Genomic DNA, 15,461 nt, shown 5'->3' on the forward strand with positions numbered 1-15,461 from the left:
CTCTCTCTCTTCAGGGCAGACACTGTTCGTCTGTCTAATAAAATCCCTTGTGTGAGTCCCCGCGTCCTGAGTCTGGGCGCCTTTTCACTTTTCAACCTGAACAATGAAGGCATACACTATGAAGAGAGAGGGTCAGAAACGACTTGACATCACTCTGTATTGACACTTGAATCTGAGAAAATTCAAGGAATGGCACTCAGGAATGAGTCTTAATTGACAGGCTAAAAAACTGAATTTTAACATGATCAAAGCATGTTAGATGCATGTTCGAGTATGCCAAAATGAAATCCATTATTCTGTATAATTAAAATGCACCACTAAAAAAAAAGATGAACTTTAAGCCCAGCGAGTACATTTTTGGACATTATCAAAACACCCTTTCAAACCGGGTGCAGTGGTGCACGCCTGTAATCCCAGCAGTTTAGGAGGCTGAGGCAGGAGGATTGTGAGTTCAAAGCCAGCCTCAGCAAAATTGAGGTAGATGCTAAGCAAGTCAGTGAGACCCTGTCTCTAAATAAAATGCAAAATAGGGCTGGGGATGTGGCTCAGTGGTCGAGTGTTCCTGAATTCAATCCCTGGTATTCTCCCCAAAAAATCCTTTTACAAAGTACAGGGACGTTGTGTTCCAGAACATTTCATTACCAGAACCACTGGGAGGTTACTACAGGAGGAGAAAGGGGTGCTGTTCCCTCTGAACATGAGGCTGCCTTTGAGGAAAATCCTAGAGGATTTTCATTAAGTAACTAAAATGGCTGTGGCGGTCTCAATGCCTGTGTCCCCTCCAACTTCCTAAGTTGAAAGCCATGGCCAAGGCAGAGGTATTAGAGGCCCTCCTGCGTAGGATCGCTGCCTCTTAGAAGAGGCCTAAAGAAGTTCACGGGCCCCTTTGCCTTCGGCCACATGAGGACACACACATGGCACCCCCACGAGAAAGTAAGTCTTCAACAGGCGTAGAATCTGCTGGCACCTTCGTCTTGGGCTTCCCAGCCTCAAAGTTGTGAGCCATAAATTTCAGTTGTGTATAAATTACTCAATCTAAGGTATTTTGTAGCAGCAGCCAATGAACCAGGGCAATGCTAAAATAATTGCACGTTTCCATTAACAGCTTAGTCACAATTAGAGAGCCATTCATCGTGGGCCACCGTGGTCCTTTAAAAGGAAAGGGCTAGCCAGGCGTAATGGCACATAATCCCAATGACTCTGGAGGCTGAAGTAGGAGGATTCGCAAGTTAGGAGGTTGACCTCAGCTACTTAGCCCTGTCTCAAACAAAACAAAAACAAGACCCTCAAAGGACTGAGGATATAGCTCAGTGATAGGATCCTCTGAGTTTGGTCCCCAGTAGTAGAGAGAAAAAAAAAAGAAGGGGCTAAATGTTGGTATGTTACTTGGACAAACCTACAGGCCTATGCTGTAGTTTGGATGTTAAATGTGCCTCCAAGGCCCATGTGCTAAAGGCTTAGTCCCTTGTTGGTGCTATGGGGAGGTTCTATAGACCTTTAGGAGGACAGGCCTAGTAGGGAGTCCCTAGGACATTGGGAGCATGCCCCAGAAGGGGCCTGTAGGTTTCCAGTCCTTTCCTCTTCTTTTTTGCTTCCTGGCCTTGACGTAAACACTTTGCTCTGCCATGCACTCCCCACCACTGTCATCTGGCATGCCCACCAGAAGACTCAAAGTAATGGATCAAACATGGGCTGGAATCTCTAAAACCATAAGTCAGAATAAACCTTTTCTCTTCCTAAGTCAATTACCTCCAGTATTTTGTTATAGTGACATAAAGCTGACCAATATACTCATTGATGCTTCCCTCAAAGAAAACGCTGCAGAGCACCAATCCTGCTGGAGGGTGGGTTGAGTAGCTCTAAACTATAGAGATCCACAGAAATCCAACCCTGCTGGAGGGTGGCTTGAGTAGCTCTAAAACTATAGAGATACTGACAGCCTGTGAAGCAAAGATGTAGGATTTATGGACACCTTTCGCAACAACCCCTTTTCCATAATCCTGACCTTCGAAGAAGTCAGCAGAATTAACATGCCAGGAGAGAGATGTGATACCTTGTGGTCACATAAAATCATCTATCTTTTGCTTTCATACCTGTATAACTTTTGTATCAAGTTATTCTTGAATAAGATTTCCCCTCTTCAACGTTTATTTCCAATAAAATGAAAACTTCTAATCTACAGAGTGGCTTTTAAAAGCAGATTAACAACAAAAAATCATAGAAGTATTTTTATTAAAAGCACAATGAAATTACCAAGCGGATTCCCACCCGCCCAGGATCACCTGGTCTTCAGTAGCTAATTCACAGTGGGGTTTTCAGGTCCCATAACCAGTAATATTGATGTTAGTCATAGAATTTCAGAAATGGATGGAGATGCTCATTTCACAGATGAAACTGACTCTCAGAGAGATGTATTCAAGTGAAGGTCACCTGGAGAAATATCAATCAAGCAGATTCCCTATATTTTAGTTCCCTGAAATTAAGGGATTTACAAGGTGAAGGGAGCTTGAAGTCTTTCCTTCCTCACCTGCATCCCTGTTTTTGCTAAGTTAGAAGACTTCATTATAGTTCAGAGGGAAACAGCCTTCTCTGTACATCTCTGGCTGCTGATTAGTAAAAAAATCAATCTTTAAAGGGAAAAGCAGTAGAATATCTGTAGCAGAAACTGTTCAATGGCATAAGGAATTTCGGAGCATCCACGCTGGAAATATTGCTGGGGAACAGGGGAACGAATCAAGACCGGTCGCCAGCACTTGTACACCACAGCACTTTCACCTAAGGTCAAGGCCTGTTCTGTGTGTGTTCTCTCTAGTTCTCAAAACATCACAAAACAGGATACAGCTTGAGAAAGTGTCATGCGACAGTACTGCATTTGAAATGCCAAAGTGTGTGTCGGGGAAGACCCTCTGTCGACTGAGTACTCACATTTGATAGCATTACTAGGAAACCTCATTTAATCACGGGCAGGTCAGGGTCAGATTTCCCGTTTCCAGACCACACCTGAATGCCAACAGCAGGCACCTGTGAGGGCCCAGCCCGACGCACAGAAAGAAGGATCCGGCTTGGTTACCGCCCGTGCAACAAAGGAAGGGAGCTGTGGATAAAATCTATAAAGCCACAGCATTTGAGCAGGAAATGAACTGATATAAAGTTAAAAGGCTAACAGATCCTCCTTGCCCACATAGTTAGAACTACAGGGAAAATAACAGCATTGTGAATTTTAACTCAAAACTGTCTTCGACAATTCGAATGTTTATTGAGGGTATGTTATATTCCGGACACTGTTCTAGGCCTGGAGGATTCAAGAGACTAAACAAGACTGGAGTGTGGCCAAAGGACAAAAAGAAGAGAGCACCCCTCCCCACCCGCTGTCCCAGGAAATCTTTGCCTGGGTGATTCTGTTTTAAAGGGTGGTGGTAAGAGACAGAGAGAAGGCTGGAGGTCAAAAACTGTTACGCAGAAAAAGAAAGGCAGAAGAGAGGGTAGAGATGGAGGTGACAGGAATTTCCTCCAGAAAGACTAACAAGATATCCCTTATGGGCAAATCAAAATACAAAAGAAAGCAGACTTTCACAGCCAAATGAGTATGGGAGGGGATCATCTTTAAGACCCAGCGCAGGTTTTAGAGTAGCCGCATCCAGATAAAATTAATAAACGTTCAAAGCAAGGAAGAATTACTTGAACTCCCAAATGGATTTTCTGGAAGGTAACAAGATCCGCAGGGAGGGCTGCCATTACTTGGCCTCACCTTTTGGCCTTTCCATACCCCAAAGGAACTTTACACCAGGAGCCGGAGGGTTCAAATTTAATAAAAGCAAAGACAGTGACATTAAGCACCATTAGGAAAACGAAATTCTCCACAGTGTTGCAAATTAAACTATTAGATGACTGAGCAAGGAATTCTCCATTTGTGACAGGGTAATATCCAAGTGCAGAAGAGTGAACTTCGGTGAAATATGAGGAATACGCTCTCTAAAAGAAGTTTTAAGCTAAGTTTTGTTTTATTTGTTTTTCTCAGGGGAGGGAGGGCGTTCTCCAGAACCAGCAGGTATAATGGTTATGTTTTGATTAGCATAACAATACCTGGTTCACCTGCTCAGCGGGCTGATACTTTGAAAGCAGCCCCTGCAGAGAGGGAGATAGATACCAGGGCAGAGCACCCACTGACCAGGTGCAGGGGTGCACACCTGTAATCCCGGCGACTCCGGAGGCAGGGGCAGGAGGGTGGCAAGTTCCAGACAGCCTGGACAATTTAGTGAGACCCTGTCTTGAAACTAAAAGTACAAAGAACTGGAGACGTAGCTCAGTGATAAAGTGCCCCTGGGTTCAATCCCCAGTGTCCAAAACCAAAAACAAGCAAAAAGAAAAAACAAAAATGAAAACAAAAAACTGCTTGCTGCTGCGACCCCATGGTCACTGCACGGTGCAGTACATGTCCTCGACTCTGGGTCTGCAATGTGAGCAAAATTACTTAAACCAGGGAGAGGAACACCACTGCTCCTTTGCCACACAAACATGAGAGCTGCAGGGTGAAGGAAACACGGGTTTCACATGCTTTGCCATGTCTGCTGTCTGTCATGCACTGCAGAGAAGCAGAGAGCCGAACTCCTCGCAAGTGATACATTCAAATGTATCAAGACCCAGCCAGTGGCACCTGCCTGTGTAATCCCAACTGCTCTGGAGGCTGAGGCAGGAGGATGGTGAGTTCAAAGCCAGCCTCAGCAACTTAGCAAGGAACTAAGCAATTCAGTGAGACCCTGTCTCTAAATAAAATGTTAAAAAACAAAAAGGGCTGGGGATATGGCTCAGTGGCGAAGTGTCCCTGAGTTCAATCCCCAGTACAAAATCAAATGCACCAAGACCTGAAACAATCTCCCGATTACTTGTATGTGAAAGTGAGTTCCAGAGGTCTTTGTTCAGCAAACCAGTATGTTATTATCAAAAGAAATAAGATGTTAAGTTGCTTGTTTGTTTTTTAAGTTAGAAAGATTGATTTTCTTCATCTGGGGGAAAAATCCATGAACAGATACTGTGATTAAATTTCTTTTTAAATCTTCAAGTTGTTCTAATTTACAAAAGTTTTAAATCGAAAATTGGCTCTAGTCCCAGATGTTTCAAAAGTCATTCTTTGTTTACTGCTGTGTGTGTGTGTGTGTGTGTGTGTGTGTGTGTGTGTGTGTATGCATGGTAGTCAAGCCCTCTACCACTGAGCTACACCCCAGATCAAAATTCATACTTGTTTCAGAGCACAAGAGAGAGAACCCAGGGAAATTTTCTCTCTGAGCTACAAACCCAGTCCTTTTTTATTTTGAGACAGGATTTTACTAAATTTCCCAGGTTGACCTCAAACATGATCCTCCTGTCTCAACCTCCCAAGTGGCTGGGATAACAGGTGTGCACCACCGTGCCCAGTTCATTGCGTTATTTTCAGCAAAAGCAGATTTGCCATGAAACTAGTGGCACTTGGTCGGCCCCTGTGAATGCTAGAAGTGCCTTGCTTTGGCACAATAGAACTTTCCAGTTGGGGATGAAAGCCAAACTATCATTTGCATATAAGCCATTTTGATCAACTGATAAATTCATTAATCACCTAAAAAAGCACAGGTAAAAGGGACTAACTTTCCAAGGCTATTGCAATCTGCTATGGTTTCTCCACCCGTGTTCATTGTGATTAAGTGTTTGTGTTCATCCCTGATGGTGTGTGCTCTTAAGATGCCTGCAAATTATATAATCATCAAGCCCCCACCCAATCTATAGAAATATATCTGACCCTACTAGTCAGCTTAGAAAATATTTAGTAGACACAAGATTTTTCCTACCATTTAAAGAAAGTTTACAAAGAAATCAGATTCTGTTTTCATTATAGGAAGAGAACTGGCTCTGAATTACCAGTATTACTAGTTTCAAAAAGAGCCAATGAGTCAAGGTGGATAAAATTATTTTTACTTCTGACTCCCCCGCCCCGTGGTGGGGTTAGAATCCTTGGCAGGGAGCATGCTAGGCAGCACCCTACCTGTCCAGCCCCATAAACACTGTCTGTCGACTTAGTGTAAAATCCCCCTAGCAGGCTGTCCATTTGCAATTCACTCCCATCAGTAGATCTTGCAGATCAAATGCCCAATGCCACTGCTGCCCAATCCTCCTGGGAACCAAGAGGATTATTCTTATTTTAGTGGACAGTGGTAGGAATCAATGTCCCCCAAGTCCTATAATTGCTTACATACCAAACTATATCTTCATTTACATTATAGCAATCTTGCAGGTACGATTCTGATTTCCAGAAACAACCATCAAAATCTAACCATAGTGGGGCTGGGGAAGTAGTTTTGTGGCAGAGCGCTTGCCTTGCATGAGTGAGGGATAGCAAGTGTGCAGCTCTTTTCTTTAATATTTTCAGCAGCATCAAACTTGCCATGAAATAAATAGTTTGATCCCCAGCACCACCAAAGAAGAAGGAGGAGGAGGAGGAGCAGAAGGAGGAGGAGGAAGAGAAGGGGAAGGAGGGCAAGGAGGGGAAGGAGGAGGGGGAAGGAGAAGGAGGAGGAGGAGGAGGAGGAGGAGGAGCCGGGTATTTTTCCGTGGCATTGGCATACACCTGTAATCACAGTCACAAGAGAGGCTAAGGCAGGAGGATGGGGAGTTCAAATCCAGTCTTAGCAACTTACCAAGGCCCTAAGCAACTTAGTGAGACCCTGACTCAAAATGAAAAATAAAAAGAGGCTGGGGATGTGGTCAGTGGTTAAGAACCCCTAGGTTCAATCCCTAAGTGGAAAAAAAAAAAAAAAAAAAAAAAAAAACTAACCATAGGTAAACACTGATAACAGAAGAAAAGAATGAAAAAACATTGTTTAATCATTTAACATGAAAATTCTGTCTGTATTTACATTGCCAGGCTATTAATTATCATCTGGCAGGAAGACAAAATAGAGGAAAACACAAACATCCAAGTTGCCAAGGGAATCACAGTTCTGCCCACTACAGGGAAAGCCAACTCCAAAAGGGCCCTGGGATGTGCACTGGATGGGAGCCTCTGTGGCCCTGGCCACCTGAGGGAACATCAGCCCTTCCTAGAAGGCCAGGCTTTTCCAGGATCTGTCAAAGCATATGAAGGACCACTCTTTCTGCATGCGGCATTTGGAATTTGCTCAGCTCCCCAAGGCCAGCGGTGGTCAGGAGCCTGGGTCGGCTTGGGGAGACAATGGAATATAGTCATAGGGTGGAGACAGAATTGCTTTCTGTAAAAGTCAGTGTTTACCCATGTGGCTGAAATGTTCGAGAAATCACATCTGGACTAAAGGACGAGGGCCAGCAGCAAACCTCCAGGAAACGAGTCACAAATTAAAAATCTCCATGCTATCTGGGATTCTATGGAACATGTCCCTGCCCCATCCCTCCCTCCTCTGTCCACCCTACATATCAGCTAAGCCAGAAAAAACCTCACGGACCACTGCTCTCCCTTGGTGGCATATCCCAGGGGTCTAACATTGTCCACTAAATATTTTCGAAACTACACTCTGCTTTCAACACCCTCTTCTCCAGTCCCAGTTCTCTGGTCTGGGCTTTCATTCTCCACCCTCCAGTAAAACTGCTGGGAGCACACTGTTGGTCCACGCCAGCCTCAGACCTGTCCTGCGCCGTGCAGAAGAGCTTACATTTGGTAATCAGCTGATTTGGGCTGGAGTCTCGGAAATGATCTTGTCCACTTCATAAGGATGCCCTATCCAAGGCGATGATGCCCAAAAGGCTCTGGGCCCCATGATAACAGCAGATGACCACTGGAGGTGGGGTGGCTCAGGGGTACAGGGCTTGCCTAGCATGCACCAAGGAGCCGCGGGTTCGAGCCTCTGCACCATGCAAAACACCCATGAGGCATTAGCCATTATTATTTCCCTCACTTCTGCTGGCATTCTTATCTTGCTTTTTTATTTTGGCATGGTGCTAGGGATCAAAGCCAGGCTCGTGCATGCTAGGCAAGCGCTCTACCACTGAGCTACAGCCCAGCCCTTGCCTTGACACACCGAAATCCAACCTTCCCTCATCCCCACACTTCACCCACCCTTGACCTTAAAGCATCGCTGTACCTGAACTCTGAACAGCCCTCGGCTCTTGCAAAATTCATCAGGTAATCACCATGTGGCCTTGGTTAAAAAGCCAGGCTTTTAACCTTCCCCAGATCACCTTCTTGCCACCCCAAGTGGAAGACCCACTTCTTAGCTGTTTTCAACCCCCCCCCCAAAAAAAAAAGCAAGCAGCACAGTGACTTGGCTGTGGTCAAATCAAAAACTGCTGCTGCTTGATTGGATTCAAAAGTGAACGTGAGAAGGACAAAGCGCTGGGCTTGGGAATTTGAGTTGGGTCCATTCCAATTATTTTGGTGGATATTATTTGAAACTCTCACACTAGGTCAGGCAAACACTCCGTCTGTGAGACTGTGTATATTTCTAACTTTATATGGTGCCTGTGGTGCTATATAAAGACCCGTCTTCCCACCAACTTCAAAAGCAGCTCCCGGCTTGAAGCTGCGCCGCGGGGGCGAGAACGAGAAGAGAAACGGTTCCACGTGTTCAAAGAATCCCCTCTGACAGAGGCCCTGTCCAGTCTCCGTTCACAGGACTGTGCCCTCTGCCTCGCTTCCTATTCCCTATGACCATAAGGGTCAGGGTACTGTAACCAAAGCGTCATTTATACATCTTCAAAAATGGTCATGAATAATCCCGTCACTTAGTGAACAAATGGAACCACAAGCCGAGAACTCAGAGTAGAGGAAGGTTCTTCAACATGTAGCCTTTCATTTCTCCCAAGAGACCAACGGGTCAAGGTGCTCAATTCTGACCCCACGGTAAGGCTGCCCGTCACAATAGCTAAGATCAAATGAGTGATACTCTGGCCAAAGACTCAGTCTCTAGTCACCACCCCAGGACCTCCGGGCTCAAGAGCTGTAAGGCATGCGAGCCACCAGAGTGTAGACACACATGTCTTGCAATGTCTCCACCAGAAAACAGTGGGCAAGTTTTGTAGGCTCCTCTCTACAGAGAGAGATTTTTTAAATTTTCATTTAATTGGGGGGGTGCTAGGGGTTGAACCCAGGGCCTGGCGCATGCTGAGCATGCACTCTACCACGGAGCGACCCCTCGAGTCCCTGGCTCTTCTAAAGCACCAGGACTTCAGTGTTTCCAACAAGAGTCCACGTTCAACATTAGACAGGCAACGACAATTTTAACTCAACCTTTTAGTCTATCAACTAAGGCTCATTCCTGAGTACCATACTCTGATTTTTTTCAGACATTAAGTTCTAGATAGGCATGCTTACAAGAGAAAGGAAATATAACTTCAAGACCTAAGCATCGGGACTACCCCAAAAGTCAGGCAAATACCTCCTTTTGAACCCTCCTGCCTGCTTTTGTTGCTAACATCATTCACCCTCATGTATTATGAGAGTGTATTTTCTGCTGAAAATATGAAGGAAGTGAATTCCCAAAGATCACTGCAAGTGCTGTTAGCCCTGTGGCCCCTGGTGTCCTGCCAGCGCCTGCAAGGGTGGCTTACCGTCAGTGACAATGGCCTCTTCCTCCTCCTGGCCATTCAGGGCTTCGTCCTGGAGGCTGAGCTCTTCTTGCTCAGCTAAGCCATTCAGGGTGGACAGCTGGCCATTCTTCTGCAGCAGCTGTGAGGAAGACAAAGCCAGGTAAACTTCAGTTCTTACGCCCATGTCAGAAGCAAGGCAGTGATTTCCAGAAGACGAGGAATGGAGAAACGTCTTACATTCACCTGAAAGATCCAGCTGCCTTCAGAAGCAACTATCGGCCATCATGAAGCAGACTGGACCTTGTATCTGGGTCAGTCTGTGCACAAGCCACTCACTGGTGTCCTCGTTCATTCACCTGAACACCACGCAGGACATGCATGTCCACCATTCCTTCCAGGCCTATTTCAGAAGTAGCGATGCGCAAGCCAGGTGAGGTCCCCCCTCTGAGCCTACGTACTGCTATGGAATCAGGCTTCCCCCTACCGCCCGGCAGTGCTGGGGATCAGACCCAGGGCCTGGGCCGCGCACGGGCTGGTCAAGAGCTCTACCACTGATCTACACTGCAGTCCTAAAAATACTTTTTACTTTAATGTCTCCTTCTAATTAGACACAAGCTATGCATATTTAGCTGGAATATATAAAAGACGAGGTGTCCTCAGGTTAGAAAGCAGCTGTTTAAACAACTAATGGCTAAATTGCAGTTCTGTAAACTGTCATAAAGGAGACATCCATAGAGCCCATGACAACAACTAGGGGCCCTTGTCAGGCAGGGGCATCACCAAAGGATGGTCCACGCAACTAATGTTTTCAGTTGCAAAAACAGTAAAACTGGATGCACATCCTTATTTTTTTTAATCCTGAGAATAGAGGTAACAAGTTTTTGATATTTGCTTGTTTGTATTGAGGATTGAATCCAAAGGCATGTTACCACTGAGCTACATCCCAAGCCCTTTGAAGACAGGGTTTCACTAGGTTGCTTAGGGCCTCTCTAAAGTGCCAAGGCTGGTCTGCTCCAAGTCACCGGGATTACAGGTATGCACCACCCCACACAGCCCGAGATGAAAAGTCAAGCCAAATAAAAATAGCACAATAACTTAACTTTTAGGAACCTAAAGGCTTTAATCATACTTTGTAATTGGTACATGTTTCCATTTATCTTAAAACCAATGCAGACAGGTGCCATTATTTCCATTTTACAAATTAGGACACTGAGACTCAAAGAAAAACAGAGAGGTAGGTCTGCCCTGGGCCCCACACGCCCCAGATCAGCCACCACAGTGTGAAGGCCAGCCCACCAGCTGCTTCCAACTGTCCGAGACCCCCACATAAAACACAGGTACCATGTTTTGAAGGACCTGTTACTACACACAATGGTATTACCAGACCCGCCTGCTACCAAGAAAACCCAAAGGAGGCCGGAGGTGATAAAGCAAAAGGTCCTGTGTTCAATCTCATTAGAAAAGGGGAAACAAAGGAGGAGGAGGAGAAGAAAAGAAAGCAATCTCCGTTTAACATCATTATGTCCTGCTTACAAGGTAACAAATAAGCCCCAAACCAGGGGCACGGGTCAGTCTTGGAAGTGCAGTAGACTCAAGACAGTCAACCCGAAATCCTTAATTTGTGCTAAATTGATTTCACCTGGCCGTTCCCTAATTCCCAGCGAAGCTGTCCTTCAACCGAATGCATTTCCTCCTGAAATAACACCACTGTACTTTAATAGTGATATTACAGATGGAACAGTTGGCTTCAAAATGCCCATGCTGAGTCCATTTATTAAACAGAATACTCGGATTACATTTCCTCTTAAAGTCTTCTCTTACCAAAATATGAAAGATGGGAATTTTAAATGAAACCTAAAGACAAAAAGAGAGGGGGAGGTGTCTCCACAGGCCCATCAGCAAAAATGTCAAAGTACTTTAAATACCATTAGTGATGTGCACAGGCAAGATTTGAATTTGATTAATAATGTGAAGAGCTGGGGGAAGGGGAAGCAGGAACCACATATTTTCATGGGCTACGTGGTATCTCAAAAATCTCCCCACACCCTTGGTACAGAGGATTGAACCCAGAGGCCCTTTACCACTGAGCTATATCTCCAGTCCATTTTTTAATTTTACTTTTATTTTTTATTTCTGTTTTGAGACAGGGTCTCAGAAAGTTGCTCATATCTAAAAATGTTGATGTGTTCAACGTGACATGAAACTGAACAGGGACCATGAGAAAAATGTCCTACTACTCAACTTTGGCACCTTGACTTCAATCAGTTGTGCCTCTTGTTTAGGAACCAGAATCTGCAGTTCTATTAAGTTTAGAGCTCTACAGAGCTTCTGCAGTCCTCCTAATTCTTTGTGAACTAAAGACATCTTTAGTTGGAGACAAACTGAGGATCTTTAAACACGAAATATCTGTAGGGCACAGGCACCAACATCCTTTTACAAATCTTTCAGAAATGGTACAAATACACAGTAAAGTACATTAGATAGTAGCGGGGGAAAGTCTTTAAAACAGGTCAAACTGGGCGTGGTGGCACATGCCTGTAATCCTGGAGACTTGGAAGGCTGAGGCAGGAGAATCCAAAGTTCAAGGCCAGCCTCAGCAACTTGTCGAGGCCCTAATCAATGTAGCAAAAATAAAAAAGGTTGGGGATGTGGCTCAGCAGTTAAGCACTCTGGATTCAATTCCCAGTACTTAAACAACAACAACAAACGAACCAGGTGAAACCCAGGAGGTGACACACAACGGTAATCCTAGCAACTCAGGTGCTGAGGCAGGAAGATCACAGGTTCAAGGCCAGACTCCACAATTTAGTGAGGCTCTGTCTCAGAAAATAAAGTGGGGAATGTAGCTTAGTGATAAGTGTCCCTGGGTTCAATCCCCAGTACTGTAAAAAGAAAAGAAAAAAGAAAAAAAAAAAAAGACCTGAAGTCTGCTGCTAGACCTTCTTCTATCCTAAATAGGACAATAAGTTAATGATGGAGTAGCCATCGCAATGAGTCAGGGTAACTCTACTTTAGAAAGGCATTTGATGCATTATTAACTTTGGTAGAAATTTATGACAGTGACGTTATTGAAACAGAGTTTTGAGCCTATTTATTATACGCATAGCTTGGGCCCAGCAGGTGTACCCACACTGTGACTCCACGGTCCAAGTCCGGTTGAGCACTCAGAGCCCATGACTTCATTCCCAGTCACCTCACATGCAGACACTGGGACACTTCTGTCCTTTCATTTAGAGATGTTTTTGAAAATCTCAGGTGTTCTTGCAGATCATAATTCACTTTTCCCATCTCAAAGTGATATTGTTTTCTTTCTCTCCCATTCTAAACCATCTAAATACGTCATACTAGCATTAAAAATTCGGGCACTTCTGCAAGTTATTAATGGGTTAAAATCACCTCAAGTAGAACACATTGTTTTGTAACTTTATGGTCTTGCACATTGGGGACATCTTTATCAATCAATAAACACACCTCTTGCTCATCTGAAGTCAGAATCTCTTTTCCCTATAACTCAGGTGGATTTACATAGAGTTCTGCCTAGACAGACCCTGAAAGGTCTAAGGACACAATTTAGAGGGGGCCAGGTACATGGGTCAGGGGTAGAGGCCTGCCTAGCACACTTAAAGCCCTCAGTTCGGTCCCCAGTACCACAAAAACAGACACACAAAAACTTAGGGGGCGCCAGGGGTGGAAGGTAATGAAGCCAGATGAGATTTGGGGTCATCTAGTTCAGGCAGGAAAGGAACACTGTAATTTTCAGTTTCCAAGCAAGAAATAAGGAGGAAACTCGAATTTCAGTTTTTCACACTGAAGCTGCCTCGCACAGTTTTCTCCTCCCATCTTGGACTCTGTTTTACAAATGCCTCTATTTCTTTGGAGACAAGAATTGGACTTGAAAGACACCCTCCTTACACTTCAACGTGGTGAGCACCAAGAAACCCAATCTTCCCACTGGATTTGTGTTTCAAAATAAAAAGCGTAAACACCTCCTTTGAACAAATCAAAATCCTAAATGTTTTCAAGCTTATATCCTTCGAGTGGGTCAGCCAGAGTTTATTCCTGCAAAGTATTACCACATTACAACTAAGCAAGCATTAAAAAAAAAAAAAAAAAAAAAAAAAAAAAACTCACATGCTTCAAGCAACAGCATTTTCCTCTTGTTTCTGTAAAACAATTAAGAATATAAGAATATACCCTAAATGGTAGCCAAGCCATTGCAGGAAAATGATGAGACTTCTCTGTTCCCCTTCCCTCACAGAGGGCTGCATACAGCTGGCTTTGAACCCCCTCTAAAGAGCAAGCAATGGGACTACCGAGCTCTTTCATGGATTTGCTAAACAAAGAAGGGAACACATAAGCTCTGTCAGCTGTCAAGATGCTGGGGGCAGAAGAGGAGAGTCTGGTGTGGAGTAACCATTTCCACCACAGAAGCCATGCTCCGTGGGTGACATTCTCACTGGATGGCCGTATAGGTGGAAGAGGTTCCTGGTTTTCACAGGGTACACAAAGCTCCAACCACTGCAATCCACCCCACCTCAGCACTAACAGCCAAGAAGACACAGTTATGTGGCCATAACCAGAAAGGACCAGAGGTCAATCAATATGACAAGCACACTCACACAAATAACCAGAATTAAAAAGCTTGTCTGTAGAGAATTTTAAATCCCATGATAAAACTTACAAAGAAAACTTTTTTCTTCCCTCTGATACTGGGGATTGAAACCAGGGTTGCTTTACCACTGAACTACATCCCCAGTCCCTTTTTTAAAAAAAAAAAATTATTTTTTTTAATTGTTGATGAACCTTTTATTCATTTATTTATATGCGGTGCCGAGAATTGAACCCAGGGCCTCACACATGCTAGGCAAGTGCTCTACCACTGAGCCACACCCCAGCCCACCCCAGTCCTTTTTACTTTTTATTTTGAGGCTGTCTCTTTTAAGTTGCTGAGGTTGGCCTCAAACCTGTGATCCTCCTGCCTCATCCTCCCGAGCATCTGGGATTACAGGTGAGGGCACCACCGCACACAGCAAGAGAACTCTTCAATGTGGGAGTGTGTGTTTTCCCCTGGTTCCCACAGGATTCTGAAAGCAAATCATTTAAAACATCAAACAGAAGAAAATAAAAACTGGAATATAAAATCAACAATCCCCTTCAAGAGTAATTAGGAAAATGTACAAAAATCTTAAATGTGCATACCCACTGGCTCTGCCTGCCACGACAAGGAACGGCTTCACATACTTATGCAGATATCGGTGCAATGATGTACAATGCACAGTCATTTGTACAAGGAAAACACCTGTAAGAGTCTAGGGGGCTGGGATTGTAGCTCAGTGGAAGAGCACTTGCCTAGTATGTGTGAGGTACTGGGTTTGATCCTCAGCACTACATAAAAATAAATAAATAAAATAAAGGTATTGTGTCCATCTACAACTAAAACAGTTTTTTTTTTTAAAGTCTATCAGTAGGGCTGGGGGTATAGCTCAATGGTAGAGCACTTGCCTAGTCTGTGTAAGGCCCTGGGTTCAACCCCCAGCATCTGATAAGTAAGTAAAACAAAATCATAAATGCAGAACAGAAATTCCTTTTTAAAAAAGGAATCTATCAGGGCTGAGGTGGTGGCTCAGTGGGAGAGCGCTTGCCTAGCATGTGTGAGGCACTGGGTTCGATCCTCAGCACCACATAAAAATAAAGAAACAAAATAATGTATTGTGTCCATCTTCAACTAATAGTAAAATAATTTAAAAAAAAAAAAAAAAAAAGGAATCTATCAGTGGAGAGCAACAGTCCAACATGAGCCATCCACACCACAGACAGTATCAAAAGGGGTGAGGTGGGAAGGGAATGAGTTAGGTGAGAAGATGTCCCCATTTAAAAGAAGAAAAACACAAGTTGCTGAGAATCGCTGAATCCTTTAGGTGTTTAAAATAAAATAA

The 15,461-nt window shown here is 44.3% G+C and overlaps 1 protein-coding gene across 1 annotated transcript in view; it reads right to left on the reverse strand.

Moving 5' to 3' along the window:
* Positions 1 to 15,461, reverse strand: part of Akap12 (A-kinase anchoring protein 12) — an 89,049-nt gene that overhangs the window by 35,403 nt on the left and 38,185 nt on the right. Inside the window, exon 2 of the mRNA XM_047558077.1 lies at positions 9,547 to 9,664. Within this exon, the coding sequence (XP_047414033.1) occupies positions 9,547 to 9,664 (118 nt within the window). The remainder of the gene's footprint in view (positions 1 to 9,546; positions 9,665 to 15,461) is intronic.

The sequence above is a fragment of the Sciurus carolinensis genome, chromosome 7 (assembly GCF_902686445.1).
Source record: "Sciurus carolinensis chromosome 7, mSciCar1.2, whole genome shotgun sequence".
NCBI classification, from domain to species: Eukaryota; Metazoa; Chordata; class Mammalia; order Rodentia; family Sciuridae; genus Sciurus; species Sciurus carolinensis.